Genomic DNA, 27,630 nt, shown 5'->3' on the forward strand with positions numbered 1-27,630 from the left:
GGAATAATGCATAAACATGATGTACGAGTTGTCCCTGGCGTTGAATTACAGGCTGTGCACTTGTTAGCTAGTAAGGCCATTTTGTCTGCACCCTGACGCAATCACTGAACTCTGTAATTGACATTCTTATTAACCAATCAGCGGCCGACCCTCTGGCAGGCGCTAATCTATACACATCACCTCTCGGCGGCGGCTGAGCTGCACTCAGCCCTCCATCATCCCCGCGACTATTGAACGCTCGGCAAGCGCAGCAGCATGAAGCAGGGTCAGTGCCTGGGCAGGGTCACTCCCCAACCACGGTAAACAGTTAGAGGAGTAAATGAGGGAATGAATAAATAACAAGGTCCTTTGTCGCACGTGAGGAAGGGATATGTTGTCTGGTGCTGCCAGAGGTGCTAATTACATTTTACATTACAAAATAAGTCTTTGGCTCATAAATTAATTTTATTTAATTGGAGATGTCTTAGAATTGTATTGTGTTTTAAAGGAACTTTATAAACTAATTTTTTATTTGTGAAAATATCGGTTAATTAAACTGCTGTAACTATTAATAGCAGCAACAAAAATAGGCGTCTTCAAATTAAAATTAATAAAAAATGTCAGAAATAACGATTGTTAAATAAAACAGAAAAAATGGATTTTACATGAGAAAATCCATCTAAAACATTAAAAAATGTGGAAAGACAAGTGCGTAAAGGTCAACTGATCTTGGGGACAAGTGGCGGGAACATGAAGCAAGGGAGGTAATTTATGTAAGAATTATACTGATATTTCAAAATGTCTCAAAGGATATCTCTTTGGACAGACACCCCGACCGCCGCCGGTAGAGGAGGGTAAGCTCCCCTTTCCCGCTGGCTGATAACGTCCCAGACGATACACCGGAAGTGACGCACAGTATGAAAGCGCCAAGCTCAGCCGCCCAGCGGTTTATCGCTTATTGATGAGGTGCTGTCCGATCTGGCAACGATGCTGGCATGCTCGGTGGTGAGGGAGCGCGCGCGCGCAATTTATTTGTGCGCATGCATATGCATAACCCCATAAAGTGTGTCTACGCCGTGTGTGTTGGATATGCGCACAAATCTGCTGATGGCCTCACCTCGCGTCAGCGGGAGTTAAGTCCCCTTAATCTCTCTATGCCCTCAGGTAAGGAAAGATAAGAACAGTATTGTGCACGTGCGTACTTGAACTCGGCGAAGAGCGCACGTGCAGGTGAATAAGCATTGCCGTTACAGTGTACAAGGTTCAGAGAGAGAGAAAGAAAGACTATATGAAGTTTTTACTTTTAGTGATCTGAACTTCATATGAGTTTGTTTTTGTTTGTTTGTTTGTTTTTTTTCGCTTTTTGGTTGTTGTTTTTTTTGTGTTTGTTTGTTTGTTGGTTGTTTTTTTTTAGTTTACTTTTTTAATGGATGATCCTTAAAACATTCCCACACTTTTGTAAGAAATAATGTAGACTATATAAATGTACGTTGTTATTATTAGCAGTATGATTTACAGTAGTAGTATTAATAGAAATAGTATACTCACCCAACATATATAAGCAGCGCGCTCGCACACATATAGACACATTTAGCTTGCAAGAGTACCCGTACCCGTTTTCCACTCCCAACATTCGAACTCTCTTGTCCTTTTCCTCAACTTACCCACCCATCCCTTGCTTCCCTTTATTCTCCCATCCCTCCCCAGCCCTGACAGCCCTTGGTTGAATTATTGTTATCCCTTCATCCAGGTCCCTTTTGCCTGAGAGTTCGAATCCGGGTGTGGATTCCGGGGGGATCATGGTCGTGAGAGTGTGAGTGGCTTTACCCTGGAGAACCGAGCGTGTGTGATCATGACGTCACAGTTCGTTTCTGAGGGTCAAGTCGCGATACTCTGTTCCGTCGCCATGACAACCGCACGTGCAGCTGATTAACGGTGCAAGCCCTGTGGGGGGATGCGCGCCCCGGAGCCAGGGTGGGTAAGGAGATACAGAAAGTGATTAACTAGCAGACGCCGTGCTGACCTTGCGGGAGGAGGAGACGCTGGGCAGGAGAGATGCTTGCCCTCCAACACGTCTTGGGAGTCGAGCATTGTGCACAGTTCCGCTACTTACGCGCATGCGCACTGCTAGCCTACGTTTTGTTTGACGAATCTAACAACAATCGCTTCCAAACACGCAAAAGTTGTACTAGTAACTCAAAATAAGTCGGAAAAGGATTCAGTTATAGAATCCAAGTCTTAAGACAAAGTAGTTCTTGCTTTTGATAATCCTTCTTTCACACATTCTCCCTCACTTCATCCTTTTATTTTCTTCCAATTTTGGAGGAGAGGGGGATTGGTATAAATGTTTAGCACCGTCGTAACTGTATTCAAAGTGTTCGTCGTCGTTATACATTTTAGAAATAAAAGAAGACAATCTTGCTTCTTCATAAGACAAAAATAAAACTTAGAAGGAGGAGCACTTTCCTGTCATGAGATAACAATCTTCAAATATCAGCATTCTTGTTCGGTCAGCACCGTGATGTCGTTGTAGTATGGCAAAATGCTTCCGTTGTCAAGGGAGGCCACTAGAGAGCTTAAAACATATGCAAATTATTGTTCTCATCCATCCATCTTGTAGGCTTGGTAGAAATTTCTCGGTGAACCACAAGAAACTGCTAAGCAGACTGCAAAGAATGGCGGAAGCTTTTACACTTTCAAAAAAAAAAGGTTTCGATTATTGTGAGCCACAACCAGCTGCGAACCATTCATGATCTCATTTGACCTTTGTTTTGTTATGTTGTCAAGAGAACGGTTTATATTGTTGCTATTATTGTTGTTTTAGTATGTTATAATTAGAATTATTATTACACTAAGATAATTTAGAGTCGTGTTTATGTCGTCAATACATTTTGCCTAAGGAAATCTCTTGTTTTTATTTTCAAGAGGATAGTTAGTTACCTTCAAGTTCTGTATATGTTGAATGATTTACCTTTAAGTTTTGTTGATATTGTCCTTAGAGGTATTTACATTTGATTGTTTTCAATAGAATGTTTACCTTTAAGTCTTATTTAAGTTGCGATACAGCTGTGACAACGATGGGGTCAAGTCTTGGCTGGATATTCGTCTGGACAACTGCTGTAACTATATTGTATCTTCTTGCCTCCATTGGGAGAAAATGCAGCAGGGTTCAAACCGGTATGGTTCAGAGTAGTTATTTCACTTAGTTGCATAAAATATGCATTGGTCATAAATTTCAGGGGGAAAATTACAAACTTGCTTGCCTGGTTTTTAATGATTTTATTTCGGAAAGAAATGTATACTTTTTCCTGATTTTTTTAAACTGTTAGTTGTTGTTGTTGCTGCTGTTGTTGTTTGGCAGATTTTCACGATGCCAGATAATCTGTAAGATTAACAAAAAACAAACTATTAATCAAATAGTTTAATAAAAAATCATGATTCAAACCTGGATTTTGTCTTTTCTTCCAGACTAAGAAAGTATACAAAACATCGGAAAGATTCTAACAGTGAGATACAGCAATGTCACTATAATAGTCATGAGCATCACTAGGAGCCTGGAGCATCTCGAGAAGACTGCGTGTCACTAGGAGACAGGTGACATGCCAGGTGTGCCAGTTCGTGCGCTAAAATAAATAAAATAAGTGAACACAAATTTATAATAGTTTTGCAATAACTTCTTTCTTCAAATCCTGAATCGACATCTCAATGCCACATCATTCACTACAATTCAGGGTTGGAAATGAGAGGGTACTGTCACAATGATGCTTATTAGTCAGCGACTTAGAAAGATGGAGGGAGGGAGAGAGAAAAATTTGTTTGTTAGTTTAATAATACTCCATTTATTTCATCGCAAACTGTTTGGGTCAGAAAAGACGAGCATCCCAATTTTCAACCAGAATGTAGGAGAGGAGAATTTCTATGAGATCAAGCAACAATCGAGAATGTTAGTTCTCACACACACACACATGTTTCGCCAGAATTAATGTTTTTGATAACCGATTTTGCTCTTCGTGAAATTGTGCTTGAGCTTTGCATCCGGGAGATTACCAACAAATCCGATGTGTCACGGCCGGCTTCGAACCTAGGCCATGTTTGCCCAGAGACTTGCTGTCCTAGCAACGACTGTTTTAGTTAATTGTCTGTTAAAATCATCCCATCATCGCCCCCAACCTCTCCCCCCGACACACACACACAGAGAGACAGGCAGAGAGGAGAGTGTGAGAAAAATAGCGAGTTCGTAAAAAAAAAAATAAATAAAATAAATGTGTACAGTACTTATTAAACCTCAAATCACATTAGTCATTTAGAGAAACAACAAAGGTCTTAAAATAAAGGAAGTGAGTAATTATACCTTTTCAGTATTTGAGTGTGTGACCTGATAGCATCTTCTCCTCACAATGTTTATAAGTTTATCGTTAGCCTATTTCCATCCATGCGGTTTTACCGGTTTCTGTAACAAACAAAACAAAATTTCAGTGAGTTCTTGATCACAAAGCTCGAAAAAGAAAAATAAACAAAAGTGTTTCAGAGTAAAGTTTGTTAGGTTGACATCTCTTTTACCTTCTCACTTTCATGCGGAAAAAAAAGAAGACAGCGAGGAAAGATGAAAAAAAAAAGAATTTCTTCTACAACCATCTCGGCAAATGGGAGCTAAGCAGTTCAGCAAAGCAAGCATCCAGTAGAAAATCCAGTTATGAAGAGTAAACATCAAAATGTTGCTATTCACAGAAATGTAGACAAATATGAAGAAACATCAACATCTACAATAGAATTTTTATATTTAAATGGATCATAAACATTTGACACATTAGTACTGGTAGCAGCCTGTCAACAACGAGGGAATTTGGAGAAAATATAATTTTTTTGTGTGTGATGTGTCTGACCCGACGATGCAGTTAAACTTTACAACTCAGCTCAGTGTGAACTCCGTCTTTTTCACCTCCTTAAAGGACAAATTATATCTCGTATGTTCTTAAATAAGATCATGGCAACAACAGCAGAAAAAAAAATAGTCTGAAGTTTTAAAAAAAAGTAGGATAATTTGGTTAGAATACAGCGACAACCAACCTTAAAACTTCTCCCCACTTTTCACCAATGAAGCAAAGATGAAGAAAAAAAAGAAGAAAAAAACTTTCTGCAGTTAGTGCACAATAGGTCGGAAATGTCAATGTTCCCGCAAATCCGATCAATCCTCGGTCAGCCTCGACATTGGCCGTGGTAATGTCCCTTTGACCACGTCTGGCACCGAAAGGCTGTTGTCACGTGACAGGAAATGACGCGATGCGAAATGATAGTCCGGAGGGAGCTGGCTGGCAGCGAGACAGCGAGGAAAGGTCTGGTAGTAAAGAGACGGACAGTAATCACAAGACTGGCGGGAGCAGGGATGGAGGAGGACTTCCATCCCGCTCCCAGTTGCTCCCAGGGGACAGGGGGCCTTGCAAGGGTGTGAAATTGTACTGAGTTCTAATCACGCTGACGTGGCTCGAGTGGCCGGAAGTTCCTAGTTGCCTGGCCTCTCCTGGAGCCTGTTGGTCATCGGGTCTGGTATTCAGTCCTTGGACAACACTGTGGGGTGATCTTAAAACCGCGATCCCTCTCACACTATTCTCGATTCCATTTTCTTTTTTGTTTCGTGTCTTCTTTTCTCCAGTTTATTGTTATGTCTACTCTCTTTTTTCCCTTCTCTTCCGTTTTCCCTGCTCCTGTCTACTCTTCTTCTTTTTTCTCTTCATTTATGTTCCCTGTCTTCTTCTAGCACGTAGGTTCAGAAACAAGAGGGCATGCGATCCAAGACAGAAAAGGAAAGAAAAACAAATCTTTTGCAACAAAGGTGCTCACGTGAATTATTCAAAACCTGAATGTAGGAAAGGTAAGAGATAGTGATAAGTTTTTGTCTAGGCACTTCCTGAGAAATCGTCTCCAGGAAAGCAGCTGTATGCATTAGAAAACATAAGAAGTTAGGACTCGTCTGATTGGTCCGCTGCTGTGCTGCTGCTGCTTGTGATTGGTCTGTCCCTCCACGGAAGCTTAGTCCAGTCCAGGTTCTTCGTGATTCTCAGTAGGGTTTAGCCGTGAGGTCAGAAAGTCAGAAAATCCACTTTGAGTAGAGATGGGTAGACGCATAGAGATGGTTGTAACAGTGGGGTACATGGCAGAGGTCTTGTGCGGAAATAGGTGAAATTTTAAAAAGTGCAGCTGATGACGCAGTAACCGGTGTTGGCGCCTCAGTCATCGTTTTCTGGTTGTTCCGGTTGGTTGAAGTGTGTTATTAGGTAGTATGAGCAATAATACAATGTGTCTTCATGTACATATGTGGTCTGTCGGATTGACCGAGGGACGTTCACTCAACGCTGACCAATGAAAATGAAAACAAAATGTTGACATCACATGAACCATCACTCTTGTGACCTTTGAATATAATGTGGTTTACCTTACAGAACATAAATAAAATAGCATCCTGGGTCAAGCAAAATGTCTAAAAGGGATGGGTGGGTAAAGTTTACGGACATTTTTGGTCGTATTGTTCGCAAACTTTCCATGAGCTACCCATAGGACCGGAATATCAGTCCACTGTATCATTATTATTGCTGTTGTGTATCGTGGGAGAAAGAGATGGATCATAAATAAAAAAAAAATAATAAATAGCACAATAATGTAAAACATTAATGTTTACAATTATCATTCGATGTAGCCTATGGGGATACTGTTTGTGGTGCATAAAATCATTTCCAATAAAAGTAAAAACTTTTTCATCTTGACGATATTTTGTCTAGTAAATCCAATATCTCGTGAATACTCACAGCCCGTTGCAAAGTCCAGAGAGGGAACTTGCTAAAGGTCAGCTCTCAGTCAATTAACTTCATCTTCCCGCGATCAGGAAACTCTATAAAAGGAGTGGAATCAGTATAGAACTGTGCCAACAGTAGTTCATGGGATGGTAGAAGCTCAGAGTGATGTACAGCCAGGACACAGGACATGGTCTTGCAAGAAATCAGTTCAAAGGTAAGAACTAGCTAGAAAGCGGGGAGGACAGAGGGCGCCCGATAGTTAACATCTACATGCAACAAAGGACATCAGTGCGAGTAATCACCAACAGAAGTGTAGGTTTTCAATCAAGCAAGCTAAGCTATAAAACTATAATTCAACAATCAAAACATCGCCATTAACAGTTCTAGGAGTAATTAGTCATGTTTAACGGACATTAACGACTTTTAAAATACTTGTCCAACCTATGTCAGACACTGAATGACCAATTATACAACTGTCGGTGATTCAAATTGTTATTCATCTGCTTCGCCTGGGCATGCTGTAATTTGTCTCACAAAGATGCTCCATGCTGGCAAGCCACGTGATACAAGGATAACTCAAAGTCTCAGTCCAACCAATCGGGTTTAATCATGGTTGTAATCAGCAAGAGAATGCATAAATCTCGATGGCTGATAGCAAAAGCCGGAGTTAAAAGATTTAAAAAATGCGGGTATGTATAAGCCTGTTGGGGACCGGTAGCTTCATCTGGACTGTTCTTGGCTTCCCTAGGACACTTCCCTCCCTTGTATTATTGTTGTGGTTTTTTTTTTTAGCAGAGATACAAAAGACAACAACTCAGACAGGTCAGTTAAAACAAAACAACAATCGCGATTTGATTCCACGACTGTGAATTAACTCAATCTCACTCTTCTTAAGAAGATTAAAAGAGAAAATGGCTAAATCGATTGGAAAGGGGCGTAAACAACATTTGTTTTTTTCTTGGTCGATTAAGGAAAGCATTGTGTGCCTGCAATTAAACAGAAGTGTGTTAGCAGGGCAGAAGAACAAAATAAGAACAGTCAAGATTAACCAAAGGATATTAGTGGAGTCGAGCAGGTGGGTTGTCGGAGTATCACTTAAAGTCAAAGAGCAACAGAGAGAGAGAGGCGAAAAGAATGAAGTTGATGAAGAAAAAAGGAAAAAATAAAGCTAAGAGGGGGAAAGAGAAAAAGGAAACAAATGTTACTGTTGGAGAAGGGGTACAGAGACAAATGAAAGTGTCATGAAGACGAGAGGAAGGGATTAAAACATCTAGGGGTATGGGGAACGGGAGAGGCCGGACATCTTGCGGAGGAGGTGGACATTAAAAGATTTAGGAACTACTTTTGGTAAAAGAGACGGGAAGGGGTTGGGGAGGGGTAGGTGAACAGACGGACAGGAGAAGGGAAGGGAGGAAGAATGGGGAGGGGGAGGGATAAAGAGCAAATATGAATCGAAACATGCCTGCGGGCTACAACGGTCCTGGCGGAGAGGGGCAGGGCAGGGTGGAGGAGAACATTAACGGAGGGGCACCAGCTATGGGAGGGGTAGAGGATGAAGATGTGCCCAGATTTATGGGGGCTGGGCCAGGCTGGAACGTGTAGGGTGAAACTAATTTTGTCCCCCTCCAATCCGCCATCGCCCGAACACACTGCCCTGCCGGTATCGGCGACCCACACCCCGTCGCCCGATATTTGTCTCGGTCAACCCAGACTCTATCGCAAACATGGCCGAGTCACTCCAGGGCGAGAAATAGATCTGTCTTCCAGCTCAGTGGCCCAAGAAATAGATACATTGAAATTGGAACCGGCAGGAAAAATGGGGAAACAAGACAGAGGATAGATCGATTGTGAGAAGAATTTTGAAAGTAATTTTATTTTTTCTCCTCTTTTTCTTTTTTTTTATCTCCTTTCTCTTTTTTCATCATTCCCCTTCCCCCCACTACACCTCCCTGTTTAAACGTCCTAGAGATATGGCTGTAATCTCGGACAATTCATTTTTAACCAAATAATAAAAAAGCTATAATGGTTTGAAGAGGAAGGAAACAAGAATATTTTGTCGATTTTTTTCTCTTTTTTTATTTATTCTCTCACTTCCTTTCTCGTCTTTTATCGCAAGGTCCATTTGTCAATGTTTTTATGCCGGTTTTTATTTTTTATTTTTTGTATTACCAGATTTGGTTCTCTCTGGCTTATCGCCGTGTCCAGCTTTCTCCGAACCACCCGAATGATGCAAAATGACATTTGTCATGAAAGAAGGCTTCTTGAGGTGTCTTCCGGTCTATCGACTTATAAGAAGGTTCTTGGTCTGGTTGTCGTGGCGACCTGTGGTTTCAATTACAGGTATCGGAGGTGAGACGGAAAGACCGACGACAACTCAGTGACAAGAGCAGACAAGAAAGGAAAAGACAAGCCATACACCCGATGCCACAGGATGGAAACTGGCTTCTGAGAGTGTTGATTTATTAAAGATACATGCATTGTCACGTGCTCGCTTACGTGGTTGGTCGGATGGCCGGTTGTCTGATGGGGTGGAGTTAATGTGTGAAAGGCTTGTGTTCTCTAACCGTAGAAGATCTTTTTGTGAGTAGTCAGATGCCTGCCTAAACATTACTTCGTCTCTGAATCCATTTCATCATCGATGTTGGCCACGAAACCAGTAGCCAACCGACATCCAATGCTGAAGATGCGTTGCCATGACGACAAGACCACAAAAGGGAAGTCATTAGAATGTCATGACCAGTGAGTGCAGATGCCAGCCAGCAAATGCTGGACTTGTACCTTCGTGAACGGAGTTAGTCATATTCCGGAAATTCTTATCTTATTACGAATTTCACCCAGCCTTTTATAAATAATAAATTGCTTTGAGGCTGTTCTGGGATTTGATCACGCAGCTCTCACTTCGAAAGATTACATTGTAGACAGCAGAATGGGTTTATATGTCGTTTCTCCTCTTTCCCTCTTTCTCACTCCTACCTCAGTACATGCTGATTGTTTGTTCTGTTACGCAATCACCGGTCAAAACTTGATTAAACTGCATAATTTTTGTTTAGCATCGGTGCGATCTGGTTACTATAGCAACCTAGGTAATAAATCGACACCACATCCACGAAGAACATTTCATGTGCTATGCATTGCCATGAGGTACAATGCTGTGTGTCAAAAATGTGACATACCAGCTGCTCATCATCATCATCTTAGTAGAGGAACAGATTTGAGTAACTTTAGCGGTTATTTTAAATGTCCATGCTTATTCCTTCCTCTCCACCACCACTCCCTCTCTCTCTATTTCCTTAACTTTCTCTTTTCTCTCTTCGGGAGGCAATATCTGAGTATTCCGGGTGGGTGAGTTTACTCTAGTTTGTAGCAGAAAACCAATGTGCATGCATTACACGGGAAAACATTGTTTAGAAGAATGTTGGTCGAGCAAAACCTTGCATCTGTACCTCTTGGATGGTTTACATTTGTTTTTTGGTTGTTGTTTTTTTTATGTGTCAACAATCTGCACACATGTTCAAATAAATACTGCCAGTTCTATTACATTTTTTTTTTTTTTTTTTTTGCACATGAGTTGTGGAAGAAATCCCTATGGTGCATTTGAATGCAGAACTTTAAAAAGTTGTGCACAAATAAAAACAAACTCTTGCCTCTATCATCAGGTCAAATGAGCTACAGACATTTCTTTTACTGCTGCAGACATACACATACAGAGATTCTCTATAAACATCGAAAGATCTTCATCAACAATTGGCAAATGTCACCTGCATCAAGCTGATCCTGTTTATCTTGCCTGAATATCCTGCACATTGTATCTTTACTACTACACGCTTGATAACAATAAATGAGCCACAACAATCAGCATCTTACACAACAAATGTACTGAAATTATTCACCATTCGTCTGGTATACGCACTAGAATGATGAATGAGCTAGTCACAATTGTCATGATTATGGATCGAACTGAGGTTAGACTGTCATTATATCCCATACCAACTGGAATTTCAACAAATGATGGCAACAAGATCTTCAACATAAAAAGAAAAAAAAAAAAGAAGAACGCTGTGAATAAAGATTGTAGTTTCTTACTTTTCTTGCTTTCTATACTTTTTTATACCTTTGACACACTCATTTATCTTTTTCGTTATAGCTTTGCAAGATTTTTTTCTGATGCTTCTCTTTTTGGTTAATTCTCTCTCTCTTCCCCTCACTTTTTTATTTTATTTATTTTGCTGCTTTAGCTGGTTGTGATAGATGTTTACTTTTGATTAACCCTGTTGTTGTACGGACTGCAGAGATAACACACGGTCAGGTTAAAGAACACCGTGGCCTTCCGGCCCGCTCATCGTTCTACTAGTCACGTGGTGTAGTCACAGTCACTGGAGAGAAGGAGGGGGAGATAGAGAGAGGGAGCGGAGGTGGATAAGGACTAGACCACTCGACGTGTGGTGACAGCTAAAAGAAAAAAAAAGTCCACCAAACTGGTTCGGTCCTTTGAGGAGGGCGTTTGGGCGAGTCACAACTTTGCTCCTCCTTCTACCACCCCGTCACACCCTTCCCTCCATTCTCCCATTCCAGCACCCTCCCCTCCCCCACACGTCACTCAGCTGTCTCGCGCTTCCCCCCTTCGCTTTCTCTTGTCTTCCGACACTCAAAAAAAAAAAAAGTCTGCAGGTCTTTCAGCTTCCACACGGTGGCTTCAAACCTGATGTGAAAGGGAGGACTGAGGGAGAAGGGATGAAGACGTTGAAGAAGGCAGACGACAGTGCGTCATGGCCGCCTGGCATGCCAGAAGCCAATGGGACAGACAGACAGACCGCAGCAGCAGCGGGACTTCGTCCGTTGCGTGTCAGACAAGAGGCTCGGCCATGGCAAGGATGCCGGGAGGCCAATGCGATTGAATTTGTTCAGCAGGCTGAAATAACATGGAGCCACCAAACTGACTTGGAAAGCTATTCACGTTTATTTATTATTAATTTATTTCAATAGTTGTTGGACTAAAGTCATGTTTTCACTCATTTTGTTTTGAGAAATGATAACTAATTTAGAAACTTGTAATTTTTAATATTTATTCATTCATTGATTTGCTTGTTTTATTATTCGTTTGAACACTTGAAGGGAAGAAATATTTCAATCCATCTAGCAAAGTAAAACAAATCATAACTCAATCTTAATGTAAAAATTAAAATATAAATTGCATATTACAAAATATAGCTTGTTAAAAATTGATAAGAAAAAAAATCTACTAGAAATGATCGAGCGGTTTGCACTGACCACTATTCAATTCAATGTGATAAATAAAGTGGCTCGTCGGGATTAGGAAAATGTATAACTTTACCCTTCTCTAAAAGCACGCATGCACGATCCCCCTCCACCCACACACATATAATATTTCTTTCTAGGCAATAAACCATGAGGAGAAAAGATAATTTCCAAGACATCAAGTCTTGCATGATGGCTCTCTATGGCCGTTAGTTGAGGCCTAGGAAGACATCAAACATTAGTCTAAGCCGAAGTGCGATTTTATTTGTCAAAGTCAGCCCTAATCTTGTGATGGTCGAATATGGGCAACTCTTGTCCATATTTTTTTCTTTTCTTTTTTTTTTTTTTTGGTTGTTTGGTTTTTTTGTGTTTTTTTTTAAATTTGTTTTGTTTTTGTTTGTTGGTTGGTTTTTTGTTTGTGGGGTTTGTTTGGTTTTTTTTTTTTTTTTTTTTTTTTTTTTGCACATAAATGTTATAGGAATTATCAAAATGATCAAGAACAGGGGAAATGAGATGGAGCATAACCATTACTTGATATCAACACATAAATAATAATTCCTGCACAAATGAAGATGATCGAAGAAAAAAAGACCGTATTAATAAGATTGGGCAAAGGGGGAAGGTAGGCATTATCCCCCTCTTTTAGTTAGGGAGGGGGGGCTTATTTACAAGAGTAGTCCGCTCACGAACAGTGACGGTTTTACGATCTGGCACTCTTACGGTCCAGGGTTGTGGCGACTTAACGAGGGAGTTTGTGACTTTTTTACGATTGAGTTTGTGGCGGCGTCCACTAAGGTTTGTTCTGAGAGAAGCTGAGCCTCGAGGGACAGAGGAAGACGGAGTTTCAGCGGAACGATTAACCCTCTCAGGCTGGCATTGCTGCTTTATGTCTTGGCCAGGTACAGTTGCTCAACCTTCACGTGGTGTCATTCCAGAAACTTATTATTATTTATCACATGCAACAGTAAAGAGCAAGCTATACAGCGCCTATGTCCTACTATTGGGTTTTACAATTAATTTGTTCGTTGCTGAATGAGGTCTTAATTATTGGTTAGTAAACCTTCGGTATTTACAAGACTTCTTCAAATCATCCAGAGTTCTTCAATAGTCCTGTCATACAGGACAACATTTTTCTTGGTAGCCAGATTCGGTAATACAATACCAAGCTGCAAGAATATTTACTTGGAGTTTCGCTGCAAGAATGTTTCTTGAGACTGCAGCCGAAACTGCAAAAATTATTACAAGGAATTGCAGTCGGAACATTGCATACAAATTCTCGTTAGCGCGGGAAGGGTCTATGATTCAATAATGGCCGATGCCAGTGTGACTGTGTAAAGTATCCGCATACCAACCGAAATTAGACCAGACAGTGGGACGGGAACGGGCGGGAACACTAGAGAAATAGATGGACAGGATGAATGTAAGCATGGTCTGCAGAAGTTCTCGTCCTTCTCTCTCTCTCAACGGTATTTTCCCTTGAAATAGTGTGGAAACTTGTTAGGATGTGTGTGTGCGTGTGAGAGAGAGAATTAACGAGATTATCCCCCTTCCCTAAATTACCTTTGCCGCCATTTTTTTCTTTCTCCTTAATTAAGTCGTTGCGATAGAGAACCGTGTCGGCTCCTTTTTTTAAACTTTCTTTTTTTTTTTTAAAGGACCTTCTAATGGATCGCTCTGTCCACCATTATCGGACTTGTCACTGTCATCTTGTACTCCTACCTTTCCGGAATGCAGCCTCCAATTTAAGATCGGTTAATAGGCTGTCTTTTTAAAAATGTTTTGAGCATCACATGATGTCAGCTTCTGTAACTGTGTGAGCCAGCTGTGCCCGTGTCTCCTGATATCAGGAACAGCAAAAGATGCTCAAAAGATGTGTGGGCCTGTCCTCTAGAAGGACTGAAGCGGATTGCCGAGTGGTTGGAGTGATGGCAACCTAAGGGGCGGAGGTTCGATATCCGTGAAGCACAACTCACTTTCCCCAGTCGACCCAGCTAGACAGTGTGGGTACCTGACTCCAAAGAGGGTTAATTGAAGGTAAAGCAGAGAGGGAGAGGAAGATGGGCCCCGAGAAAAGTGAGGTCTGTCTTGACTTTCCCAACCTTACATAGTCTACAGTCCACAGTCAAGTCAACTGGGAAAATGTGCTGCGTTACACGAGTATCGAACCGTTCAGTATGCTCTAATTCTGGTTCTGAAGACGATGTTCTAATCACCAGGCTATCGGCTTCCCCTTCCTGTTCAAAGGACAGGCTTGAGCTCTGTGCAAAATAATTTTTCCCGAAATCTGAGTGAAGTCAAAGTATGTCTACAAACATCATCAAACTGAGTGATGTTTTGAAACTCATCAGAGCATGGATGCAATTTTTATTGACAAGGGAACGACCAATAGGAGAGCTGGACCATATACACTAATTAAGCCAATCCATAGTCATCTGGGATGTCACGTGATTGAACTTTGTCACGTGGACAAGCAATGCAGCAAGGACTAACCCACCCCATCACAAATGTTCCTATCATCTGTTATGTAACCCATCAACCCATCACAAACATTCTTATCCTAAATGTAACTCCTAACAACACTTTACTGTTATCCTTGATTCGAATAAATAGTTGAGATCGACTCTCTTTACAGTGATATAATTTTATTTCATGTTTCAAAGCGATAAAGACGTATGCCATGCTTATTGAAAACAAAAATTAAAAAAAAATATTGTGTACATACTTAATGCATCCACATGAATTACTATCTCGGGATGTGCATGTCTAAAAATATAATTATTTATAAACGTTCATTGTTACTCAAAGCGCATGCGTGCGTATTTGTTTGCGTGTGTGCGTGCGCATATGTCTGCGTGTTTGTTCGACGATCGTGTGAAAGAGAGAGCAAAAGAAAAAAACGAAATGACTCTCTAAAGCAGAATTAAGCCGGAGAAGAAGGTGCAGGTGTGAGGCTTGAGATCAAAAGGTGACTGACGCAGAGGCGGGCCCAGGTGTCCGCCAGTCGTGGCCCGGCATATTTTGACACCATTTACACACTTCCCTCCCCTACCCTCGATGCCAGCGCCACCCACCCCACCCTATCACTACCCTCTTGGTCGGGGGGACCGCGGTGCCTGTCGTCTGCCTACCTTTCCCTTGACATCCCGATGCCTCAGTGACTCTAGTTCCTTTCATTGCTTCTATAATTATAAGACTGAGGGCATCTTCAATTATTTGTTTTATCTATTTACATTAATTTGCATAATTAGTTGGTAATTTGTATACTGTGTGTGTTAAGCCCCACTGATGATGTACTTTATATTCCGACTGAAACAAACCCAGTGTTATTACACTCGAGGACATTAAGGCCTTTTCACACGGCCGGTAACAATGTGGTCAGTTCACGCACCAGAAATCGTTATGGTCCGGTGACACTTCCTGCAACACATATTCACACACCTGTGAATAGTATCACACTAATCTCTGAACGATCTTGCCGATCCGAGATAAAGAGAGAAAACAAATGGAAGAGAGCGGAAGTATATCTCTACTTTGACAATGGACAGCGCACCTGTTGGTTAAGGTCATCGGCCATCAATGGCCCGTGACCGCGCATGCGCCTTGACCGCTGTCGTCACGCTGACCGTTCCAAACGCTGCCTAGTCAAAGAGGCCGCGATGGCAGAAGAGCATGCGCGGTGCCAGACCCTGACCCGACAAACGAGGGTTGGTGGTAGGGTAAGTCTGGAAATCCCAGGGTCCCTCGCGCCCTCCCTTGGTTTGTTCTTCTTATCCCCTTTCCCCCTACCACACTTTCCCCTTTTTGCCAGTAGGCACGTGCAGTCCAGTACTGATGACCGGTTTATGTCCACTGAACTAGGATTTTCAGCGGTAAAAACTATTTTATTTTTAAAATTGCTCGAATATTTAACTTTTGTGTTCCTATGTATGCACATATATGTACAAGTATATAGAAAAGCGAATGTAATTTTGTCGATTGAATCTAAAAGAAAGAAAGGTTATAAACACAAAAAAATCATAAAATTAGTTAATATATATAAAATGAAACAACTTTTCGTAAATATTTGGATAGTTGTGCAGTAACATCTGATTGTCTTCAGAGTCCTTCAAGTCAGGTAAAGGAAGTAGAATGTTGCTAACGTATCAGTCACTGATGTTACCTCGGATCTGTCCGACTTTCTTCACAATTTCGCCAGACATGCCCTCCCCATGGTTGACCACTGCCCGTCAGCAGTGAGGGCACGAGGGGCACGTCTGCACGGTAGACGTCTGGAATGGAGATTTATGTCCCGCCGCCAGTGCCAGACCCACGGCAGCGATGACCTCTGACCCGCTTGTCTTCTGTCTCCTGGACTCCATCGTCAGACTGCACTTTTAGCTGCTCATCTATTAACGCAACTAGCGACGGTGATGACGATACAGTGGATGGACGAGCGGCGGTAGGAGTGTAAGCAAGAGGAAGGCAGCGTCTGTCGGTACGTGTGTCTGTGTATGTCTGAGTGTCCGTGAAGATCTTGAGCGTATGCCGCATGCATACACGTGTGCAGTGTGAGAGTGGGGAAGGGGAATGAGGTGGGAGGGGAAAGGGGGAAGGTCATGCTGGGGAAGACCGTGAGGTCAGGTTGTAAACAAAGCCTACGTCCGTGCGCGTTGAGATGTCTGGCCAAGATTGGAGAGCGCCGGAGTTCAAGCCCTCGTCAACACTCGGGACACACGGCAGTGGTTTGCATCCAGGTCTGCTCGTGCAAGGCATAGAGTACACCGCCCTCGACACCAGACCAGTGATGCAGTTCAAACAAAGTCTTTACAACTTGTGCTGACAATATTTTGCCGTCTTGTATCTCGTACTGGGCACAAGCGATACCTCTATTTATCAGGGTATCATACCACGCATCAGCTCTACTCATCAGGGTATCATACAAACATTTGAAACTTGTCAACCTGCTGGTGTATTCAAAAACGCGTATCTATGTATCTAGCAGTTCGCATGTTTGTATTTTGCGCCTGCACCCTTATACTTATCTATTAGTCTACCTGTCTGCCTCTTTACTTACGTTCCTCTGTGCACTTTGGTGTGCACTGTGATCATACAAGCTGACAAACGATGCACCTAAAATACAAACAGTTTATTTCCTGATACAGATATCATTTCAAAACACTACGAGTCCATTATTCATGAAAGTAGCCTGATGGTCTTACAAAAACCGAGCTTGTTTGTGCTTCAAGAAGGAAATGTTTGTGGAATATGGATTCACGCGAGTATTGTTTGTTTATAATCACCTCAGCGAGCTGTGTCCTGTTTCATTTGTACCAGACAGTTGTTGGTGTTCTAGGGTTCCTCAGCAACGGAGACTATATAAAAACATGGCCCGATACTCCTGAGACTATATAGCTACATAGCCCGATAGTTCAGTCCTGAGACTATATAGCTACATAGCCCGATAGTTCAGCCCTGAGACTATATAGCTACATAGCCCGATAGTTCAGTCCTGAGACTATATAGCTACATAGCACGATAGTCCTGTCCTGTAGACACGGGTTGTCTCCACAGACATTTTTCTGCCCCAGTTATTTAAATGCTTTCACCTTGGGATCGAAGAACTTCGGAATTCTCGTTCGTGTTGAGGTTTCATCTGCATCAAACCATTTTCAGTGTACTACCCGTCTTACCACCAAACCCACACCCGGGTGTTAGATTTCTGTCATCCACCCCATCACCTAACACAGGCCCAGATTCATGTCTACAGTTTCACCAGTTCCAGATATCCGATTTCTTTCTCCCAACAAACCCATTTCTGTCTTCCGTACCTCAGGTCTTTTCCTACATCTTTCCTATTTTGTAAAATAAATCTACACTGCCACACCACACCTGACAACTCAGCTAAATCCTGCTTTTATCATTAACCGAAGTATTCTTACAACTAATTAATTAACACGAAAATGAGAAGTTGATTGGTAATCCCACCCTGTATCATGTCTACGATTAATTGGGATCCTTTCCCCGCCCACCCGTATGTCCCCAAACTTGGAGACATGATATGACATATCAGTGTGACAGCTAATGTGTAGTCAACATGAAGATACAGTAACACCTGGTCTAGAGTATAGTAACCAGTCCATCTGTGAGAAACAATCACATAAATCGTATAAATGTCGAACAGGAGTAAAAGCTTCATTATTATTATACATACATATATGTAACAAGTGCACACAACAAAAATGTGATATCAAAATCAAGCGTTGGTAAAAAGAGTAAAATGTTGTGCCTTCAAGATTTCTAATGTAGCCACGGACAAAAATAAACTGCGACAACATTAGTAATTCCTGTCTCACATAAATGACAGTATGACAATCGGTTAAAACGGAGGAGAGAAACGAAACAATCAAATGTAATTATTTAAAGTGCCAGGCCGTGTAAGAGGAAAACCGAGGAGCAATACAATTTTTTTCTCTCTCTCTCTCTGCCCACAACCCCTCTTTCTCTCACTCCCTTTCTCCACCCACCCCACTCCAACATACACATGCACAGACACGCGCATGCAATTAGCGACATTCTCAAAGCACGAGCAGGCAAAAAAAATACAAGAATTATTCTAAAGTAGTGTTTTCTAAGCGTTGACAAAAAAATAATATACTATAAAAACAGACATTTTTAATATTCGAGTCTTCCTTTAATCTTACCAGTTAAAAAAAAAAAGAAAAAACTAAAGAGAAATTAAATTTCCTGTAAAAACTAAGTCTGAAATATACAAATAAAATTCAGGTATTTAGCCTGTGAGAATTATGAACTTTCTTCAAAAAGTTACACCTTTTGTACTTTTGTGTCCCTTGCTCTTATTTTATAAAGTATTTCTAACGAATGGTCTTTAGTTCACAATATTTTAGCTTATTCAAAAGTATTTAACAATATCTTGATCGTTTTATTAAAAAGAGCATTTAAAACATTCAACAAAATCTCTAAAATATATATTTATAGTCTTGTTTAAGAAAATGAAGAAGTTCATTTCAGTTATTTCTGTCTTCCGTGAAATGGACAAAAAAGTTATTAATTCATGGCTGAAATAAATAAATCAGTCAAGAAATAATTCTTATTAAAACAGTTGAACAATTTTTAAAACTTCAGTCCGTGGTTTACATTGTATATTTGAAATTCAGTTTAACAATATTTGTAAATAAAATATAAAAAGTATTGAAATTTAAATTCATACTTTTTGGAGTATTAAAAAGTAGATCTTTCAATAAATATCTCTTCTGTTTTATTTATTTTTATTTTTTGGTGTGTCTCCAATATCTCTGATTCGATCTGTAGATATAAAGCAAGTGCATTCATGCCAATAAAATATAAAAAAAGAAGAGAAGAAAAAAAGCCCAAAGCGACTACAATTTTTTATAACTTTTTAAGGAGCGCCTTAAACTGATTGGCAAGTGTGTGCTGCTTACTGTGGGATAATAAAATTTGCTTGAAGTGTGGTAAACGAGGGCTTATCGTACTCTGTTCTGTCTGTACTGGGCCACACAACATAAATAGTAATGGAGTCATTATCATCGATCGTGCAATAATCTGCGCCAGGTGAGCGCCAGGTAAGCGCCACGTTGGAAAGAACCACAAGCTGTCAATGACTAAAAACTGTCAAAGGGCCAGTGATTACAGACACAAAAAGTGAATCGATAAATGAAGGATTGAATAAATAAATTTAAAAATAAACAACATTCAAAACGAAAAAAAGATGAGAACATTTAAAAATTACCTTTACAAGAAGTCCTTTAATTTATCTGACACTGCTTTCTTTATAAATGTCTATTCATCCTACCTCCATCTCTCCCCTTCACTGAAAGATTTTTTTTTTTTTACCTAAGCACTTGACTACCACCAAAATATTTCTTACCAACACAGTTTGTAAAGAATTGTGCTTTGACTATCAGTTGTTTTTCGGTTTTAAATATCTTTTACATCCCCTCTGGATACAGAAGCAGAACTAAGTTTTTGTCACAGAAATCACAATTTCAAAAAACTGCATTTTCACACAGCACACCCGATTGTTCAAGAGTAAAATTACTGCAAGAAAACAAAGAGACAGACACATTGCACAAGCAAGCTAGTCCACCCGCCTAGCCACCGACAAGGATGAAAAGCGAAGCATGAGCGAAAGTGGAAAAGGAGAAAGAGAAAAAAGCAAAATCCCTCCCTTGCCCATGGATCGACGTTGCCAGTGGATGAATGCCAGCGTTGACCTGTGACCAGCGCACGTGAAAGAAAAGACGGACACCGGAGAGGAACAAAATCTACAGATTACCACGTCGTTAAAAGGTAGGAAGCCCACAGTCAGCCCTTCACGAGATGTGGAAAATGGAGACGAGGCTATCTTCCCCCAAAACTTGAGAAGCCTACGGCTGCTCGGCTGCACCTCCCCGCAGGACGACTTCTCTCCCCTTGGCCCGGAGGAGAGCCCGTCTCTGCCCTTTCCCCTCCCGCGGCTTTACCCCTCCCCTGCCCCCTTCGCCCCTCCCCTCAGCTGCTGTCTGCGCAGGCGCGAGGAAGGCAGCGCGTGAGCCGCACACTCTCGCGGCCGTCACGGCGATGTAAGGCGCGCTGTGATTGGCCGAGAGTGACAGGCTGCAACTCCACAGCGCCGTGGCTGATTTATCCGCTTCGGCCGTGAGTAAGGGCCGCCACAAATCACACTTTTGCAAGCTAGGGTCATGCAGTCGGGAATTGTCTTTCGATCATATATCGCACAAAAATGAATTCATACTTTACAGCCTCATTTCTGCCACAGTACCCGGCTCCAGACACCCCGTACACGGGGTACAACGGCGGTAACTACGGGCTGTACCCGACACGCTTTCCAGACTACCTGACCTACCCAGGATCTGCCGCGCACAACGGAGGAGCGTCTGTGGCTAGTTCTGGCAACCTAGCGGTCAGCGGAGCTGCTGCCTACGGCCACGACACTACCACCAGCAACTACTACCACCATCAGCAACAACAAACGCAACCGAGTTCTAAATCGGGTACTGGCCTTCACCAGCAGTATCTGTCGCAGGACGTGGGCAGTTCGCCGACCTACCCGGACATCGGCAACATCAAGCCTGCCCACCACCACCACCATCACCACAACCACAACAACAACAGCGCGGGTGCCATCCCGGGTGCGGGCCCGAGTGGGTATTCGCTGACGAACAGTGTACACGACTCCGTATCCGATGATGGAGTGTCCTCGCCGACTCATCACCACAGTCATGGCCACCACCACCACAACCACAGCTCTGGCACTGCTACACCTCAAGGACCAGGTACTGTTGCTGCGAGTGGTGGAGGGGGTGGCGGGGTGCGTGGCTACCCAAGCCAAGTGCACACACCTCCGTACCCAGGGTCTATCCCGGACTGGAGCCAACCACAGCAGCAACAGCAACAACAACCACAACAACACCATCAACAGTCGGTAAACCCTGTTTCGTCACCATCGCCGAGTCGTCTACAGCAAGGTAGCCCTTACGGTAGCCCGGGTGTTGGGGAGGCGGGTGGCAAACCACTCAGCTCCTGTTCCATGAGTCCCAAGGAGCTGCCAGGTGACGAGAATCCAGGTCAGGGGTCCCCTGACCAGCAACCTACTCCTTTCTACCCCTGGATGGGTATCGTCGGTAAGTCTTTTGATTTTTGTGGCTAACCATCTATAATATAAATATAACAAGAACAGATAGAGAAATGTTGTTTACACCGTAGTAGCAGAACTCACTTAACATCTACCATGGCTGTTGACTTTTGGTCAGTCGTTGTTGTCCACGAATGTAAATAACTGTACATGAAGAAAGTATACACACAGCCAGGCTGTTCGGCTGCGCGTGTTGCACACTCGGCAAGAATGGAGTCGGGGGAGAGAGAGAGAGGGAAGGAGTGCCAGGGAGGTGTGTGTGTGTCGTCGACAGCATTTCATTCACAATACTCGTAGTATCATAAATTCATATCGCAGCGACCGACTCAGTGGAATGAGACAAGTAGATAAATCACTCTCCATGCAGGAGGATCTGAAGGTTCCTGCAACCTACCGCCTATCTCGCGACAGATGCAACAAGCGAAGCATTACAACCCTCGCAACAACAATGGCGGACGACCCAGCGACTTCCGCGATGGAAAGAGTGCGGGGTGTTTGGGGAGGAAAAGGGTGGAGGTAGAAGTCGCAGTCGTCACAGCTGCTCGGGACGGCTCACAATTAATCGTATGCATGGTAATTTATAAACTGCGACGGCCGTAAATAATCGTATATTTTACTTGGAGGGATTCTTTCTATCGAGCCGCCGCCTGGTTCGTACAAATGGAGGCCGAGGGTAGGTCTGGTAAAGTGAAATCAGTGCGGCTACAAGGGTCTGATGGACGGTCTTCAAGTAGACTAGCCTCCAGTTGTGGTGTGCCGACACTAGGTGACATTTCACACATGTCACTATATTTTTTTATTGTGCAAATAGATGTGAACAGGGATTTAAAATTATGTTGTGAAGTACAGCTGGCAACAACCATGTAGTAGGCAGGAATGTCAACACATCAATACCTCCACCACTATCCTTTCTTCTCTATAACAATTTCTGTTTGACAACCGTACATAAAATGTCAAGCTGCAAGGGTTAAAACATTTCTTGACTCATGTTAGTCTATTGTTGACACATATATGGAAGCATAAACAAAGGCATACCTGAAGAGTATGGATTAGATGACTGTCAAAGTGTATCTTAAATACTTCTAAAATAATATAATGACTCAATCATTTAAATAGCAAATACAAAGGTAAATAAATACATAAATATTGAAAGAACCTGTTTTAAAATATATTCATATCTTCACAGCTGTAGTTATGTTAAAATATATTAGCAAACGGTAATTGTTTACAAAAAATAGGTATTAACCTTCACATTTTACCTTATTTATTAAAATAACATTTAAAGCAGTTATAAAATATTAATTAGCATATGAAACTATAGTGAATTCTCACTGCATCTGTTAAAACACACACACCTAATAAAGAGAAGAAATCATGCAGGTCCACATATTCTCTCTTTCAAAGAAAGACAAAAGATGAAGGAAAAAAAAAGAATGTAGGTTCGGGTACTATCAAACGATTTGTTACGTAGTTAAGTAAGATTTCTTGTTACATTCATCTGTCACCTTGTTTACATTACCTCCCATCCCAACCACCCACCCCTGTCCCCTAATATTCTCCTTCCACTCCTCCCTCCTCACACTGCTGACGGCGACAGTCAGTGAGAAGATCAAATCTCACAGGTCAAAGGTCTGGGCTTATTTGCTATCCTCTTCAGCACACAAACGATAAACACATGGAACTTGACTTCTGTGTACTGTCCCATGACACGTGACCTCGAGCCTCCATTACTGCTCGACATCAACACAGTCTCACAGCACATCAGACTGTGCACAGCAACATCAATGAGACCAGTAGCCGCAGTCTTGTGTCGGTGGCTTTTTTCTTTCATCTTTATATTTTTATTTTTCTTCCTCGAAACGGGTGGGTACCTAGTCCATGTGTGTCTTAGCAAATAATTACAGCCTCTCTCCATTCTTTCCAGCATAGACACAACATTTTTACCTTTGTCACATAGATGCGGTACATTTACATTTAAATTCTAATTTAATTCTAATTCTGTTAATTTTTTAAACGGGTACATAATTATAAATTTACCTACCTTTTTTATAGGCGCTAAATACTGTCAGTACCCCAATGACAAAAATATTTACCATTTATTTATGTGTTATACAAAGTATTTTTTATTTTTGTTTGTGTGTTTTTTAAAATATATTTACACATTTCATTTTGCAGTTTTATTTGAATTTTAATAGATATAAAATATTTACATAATAAGTAATAATAGCTCAAAATCGGATCCGAGCTGAAATGAAAGAAATTGCGGATGTAGTCTGTTAAGGTCATTGTTACATCTGAGGACTAGCACATCGCCTCTCCACAAACCAGTAATTTAAAGGCGGAAACACCGAAACCCAATATTTGTTTGAAAAAGAAAAATGGAGAGGTTATTGCGAGGCTTAATAATATTCTGAGTGTAGCGTTTTATTCACCTTCTGCACGGATGCTATTATCTGAAATTATGGTAACACTAAACCATGCATGATCGCAAAAAATAACAAAAGATTAAATGGAATAAAATTAAAAATTTTCCTTTGGTTACCACCGTGCAACAAAAACTAACTTTATTTCTTTATTTTTATTTTCTGTCTTAAAACCATTTCGCTGTAAATGCATAAAATATGGTTTTAATTTTTACAGCTCTCATACCTGACACCACCCGTGCACAAAAGTTGCTAATTTTCTTGCCAGTAAAATGTAAGCTTCTTGACATGATAAATACAGTCGTGAGTTGAAATAGATGTAAACGATTATGGCCTAAACACAACCTACCCGGAGACAGAGTCGGCTGTTTGCGGGTGGCTGGGTGGGAGGAATTTGCTTTGGCCTTGACAAATTGTGGCTAGAGAAAACAGCATGTGGCTAGACATGACAGGAGGCACTTAAATATATTTCATGCTTAAGAGCATTTTTTAACAATTCTGAATTTTAAAATAAAATTGTTGCATTATATTGTCTGTTCATGATGTCTAAAAATTTCATATTTTTTGTAACACATTCTTATTTTATTTTAGAAAATTGATAATAATTGATCATTGTTATTATTATTGACAATTTGTGTTAGTAATTTTAGACCAAATATTTTAGACATTAAAATTATTTTATGGTAAAATTCTAACAATTATTAAAAATTTTAAAAAGTTGTTTAGCCAGAACACTAACACCTCATGTAGTAAAATGTGTTTGTGTGTGAGCGCGCGCGTGCATGAGTTAAATATTTTGCTGTGGCTTTTCTTTTTTTCTTTTTCTTTTTTTTTTTTTTGCATGTGTCATGATAACCGCTGCCCTTTATTGTAAAAAATAATTGTTGACCATGTATAAATTAATAAAAAATTTGTTTTAGTATTGTTGACATTTTCCAGAAAATAATTATTTTATTTTTACATTGTTATACTGCGATATTTTCATAAAAAAATTTCACGTTAATCATTCTTTTACTGAGGAAATTTTTTTAAACCTAAGCATTCGACTAATAAAGTCTTCACCATGTGATATAGTGACAAGCTGATGCTGCTTACACCCGCGAGTATGTCGAGTGGAACCCTGGGTACCTCGCCCCACTAACAACTGACTGGAATTAACTGCGACAAGACTTCTGGTCTCAGCTGTGTTTGCCTCCTCATTCTTAATAGATGTTATCTCTTCTTGTCGTTTTCCGTACAGCTGGTCGTAGACAAAACAAAAAAAAAAAAAAAAGATCCAGGTGGGAAAATCCCCTAAACACTCCCCGCCCCAAATTAAAGTCTCTCATTAGGCAAGATGGCAACCTTGCCAACTCGCCGCCGCCGAGTCACTCGGTATCCCTCAAAGGTTATTTTCCGCGCTTGACCTGAACATGGCGCCCTGCAACTTCTTCCAATTCCCATCTATGTCTTTATTCTTCCCCTGCCTCGTCTTCATCTTTTTTTTTTTTATTGTTTTTCTTCAGAGGGAGGTTATTTAAAGAGAAAAAATGAGTTTCACCACCGCGTGGTATAAAAATTCAGTCGTACATCTTAGCCTTTCCTGACAAGGAGCAATAAAGTATTTCATGTCCTCCCCTGTCATAGGGGTCCCTCCAGTGAGCAAATCCGCTCGGACAGCGCCGTGTAATCTTCACCGCTAACCAACAGAGCATCACGCAATGATGTCAGACAGAGAGGGGGTGTGCAGAAAGGGTGGAGGACAGGGGTAAAAACAGTGGTGTGATGATTTTTTTAAAAAAAAGATAGAATGAAGTTAGGAAAGAAGAAAAGAGAAATGAAAAATAAGATGTTGTCGTTATTTGCCGGTTTTCTACACACTTTTCCTTTTAAAATTTAATGGACTACACACATATCCGTTTGCTCCTACATCCTACTACCATGTCCTTGTTTAGAAACTCTCTGGAACTCAGCTTACCGTACTAAAGACCATCTCACACCTGTGACACCCATCTTTGTCACTAGCTTTCGCTGCTGTTGTTGTTGTTGCTGCTGCTGCTGCTGCTGCACGTGTATTATCCGGTAAACGATGCAGTCCCCCATCTTTCCAGATCAGGTTCTTGAACAGCGAATTAGAAACTCCTTATTTCCAGGTAACCTTTTGTGTGTGGTGTGTGAGAAAACTAATGTCACCTGTGACATGTGGTGATTTGCACACATTCACAGAAGGGTTGAAGAAAAAATTGTTGTATGCATGAACAATGGTGGCGAGTCTTCGAGCAGTGGAAGCACCACCTTCTGAGAGATGAGCGTGAAGAACAGTACACTTACTTTCCCAGTAGTCCTCGATATCTCACCCTCCAGTAACATGGTGATTTTTTTTTCTTCCTTCTCTCCTGATTTAAATGATGGCAGAAAAATGACACAGATGTTGATGGTTGGCTCGTAATCACACACAAGAAGCCGGAAATAAAGCACACCACCACACTCACATTTGCAAAGCGGGTGGCAAGGACGCACCCGAAGGTCTCACGTCCTCCAGTCGTTGCAGTGGACCTCAGATGGTTGTGGTATAGCGGCAAAGCACAAAGCTCGTCGGATCTCGGAGAAACACACACAACAAAAAAACCGAGCGTGGTTGATTTTTGAAATCTGTTCTGCAGGCAGTGGCGAGCGTGTGTTGTCTGCTCGGCAGTCTGGTAGCAACTGATCAGGCCGCTATTGAGTCCCTGGCTTCAGCTGATGGATTTATGATACAGGACATAAAATTCCCGACCCTTACTTTTTTAATAGCGCGCTACGAGGGCAGTAAACGCAGTTTATGGGCCCTTTTCCAGCTCGCCTCTCCTCGTAACTCCAAGCGCTCGTCTTGTAACAGCGGAGTTGCCCCTTATTTATTTACCCCGTTCTTCTTTTACTGTCTCCGGCCTCTCTCCTTCTCGCGGGCAGCCCGTGCATTTAATGAAAAAACTTTACTATGTGGCGGCTCCTTTGAAATCCTGCTAAAAGGACTTTTTTGACTTATGCTAAAATAACGAGTGACAGCTTTACACAAGGCTTTCTCATTAAAAAAAAATTCTCAGTGTCAGAATCCAAGTGCAAGAACACGCGCACAAACACACATGTAAACAAACGCGCGTATAAACATGTATATAAAACCAGTTTGTCTTTAAAGAAGTGAGTGATGCTGGTAAAAACAATCCCACTCACAGCAGACACGTGTCGCATAATATGTTAATAATAATAATTATTTTTTTCCTGAAGAAACTCAAGCCTAGTGTGGCAACAGGTTAACATCTGTGTCCATCAAAGCTCAACGCATTAAGTGACTGCGCATGCTCACTGCAAACAAAGGACGTGTCCGTGACTTGCATACAGAAACGGTTATTTACTCACATTTTGTCACCATATTGAGATATGCTGCAACAAGTACGACAATATTCATAAACTGTATTGAATTGTGCAAACTGCAGTCACCCAACGACTTTTTTTTAAAGTTTGCTCATACAAGTATTTATTATGCACCATTACATAAGAGGAATTTTCTAAGCAA

General features: G+C 41.4%; 1 protein-coding gene and 1 long non-coding RNA gene across 5 annotated transcripts in view; one reads left to right on the plus strand and one right to left on the minus strand.

The window, feature by feature from the left end:
* LOC112556554 lies at positions 1–27,063 on the minus strand. Of its 4 annotated transcripts, none has more exons than XR_003097763.1 (4): positions 26,056–27,063; positions 6,780–6,862; positions 4,331–4,429; positions 1–3,361 (listed from the first exon to the last, which is right to left on the minus strand). It is a non-coding gene; the product is annotated as an uncharacterized LOC112556554 (long non-coding RNA). The 4 variants fall into 4 exon arrangements; XR_003097762.1 differs by lacking the exon at positions 26,056–27,063 and adding an exon at positions 20,317–20,493; XR_003097761.1 differs by lacking the exon at positions 6,780–6,862 and having other exon boundaries at positions 26,056–27,037.
* Positions 20,625–27,630, plus strand: part of LOC112556553 (homeobox protein Hox-A5-like) — a 41,914-nt gene continuing 34,908 nt past the window's right edge. Inside the window, exon 1 of the mRNA XM_025225660.1 lies at positions 20,625–21,664. Coding sequence (XP_025081445.1) covers positions 20,764–21,664 — 901 coding nt within the window. The 5' untranslated portion in view covers positions 20,625–20,763. The remainder of the gene's footprint in view (positions 21,665–27,630) is intronic.

This window comes from Pomacea canaliculata, linkage group LG2, assembly GCF_003073045.1.
Source record: "Pomacea canaliculata isolate SZHN2017 linkage group LG2, ASM307304v1, whole genome shotgun sequence".
Taxonomy (NCBI): Eukaryota; Metazoa; Mollusca; class Gastropoda; order Architaenioglossa; family Ampullariidae; genus Pomacea; species Pomacea canaliculata.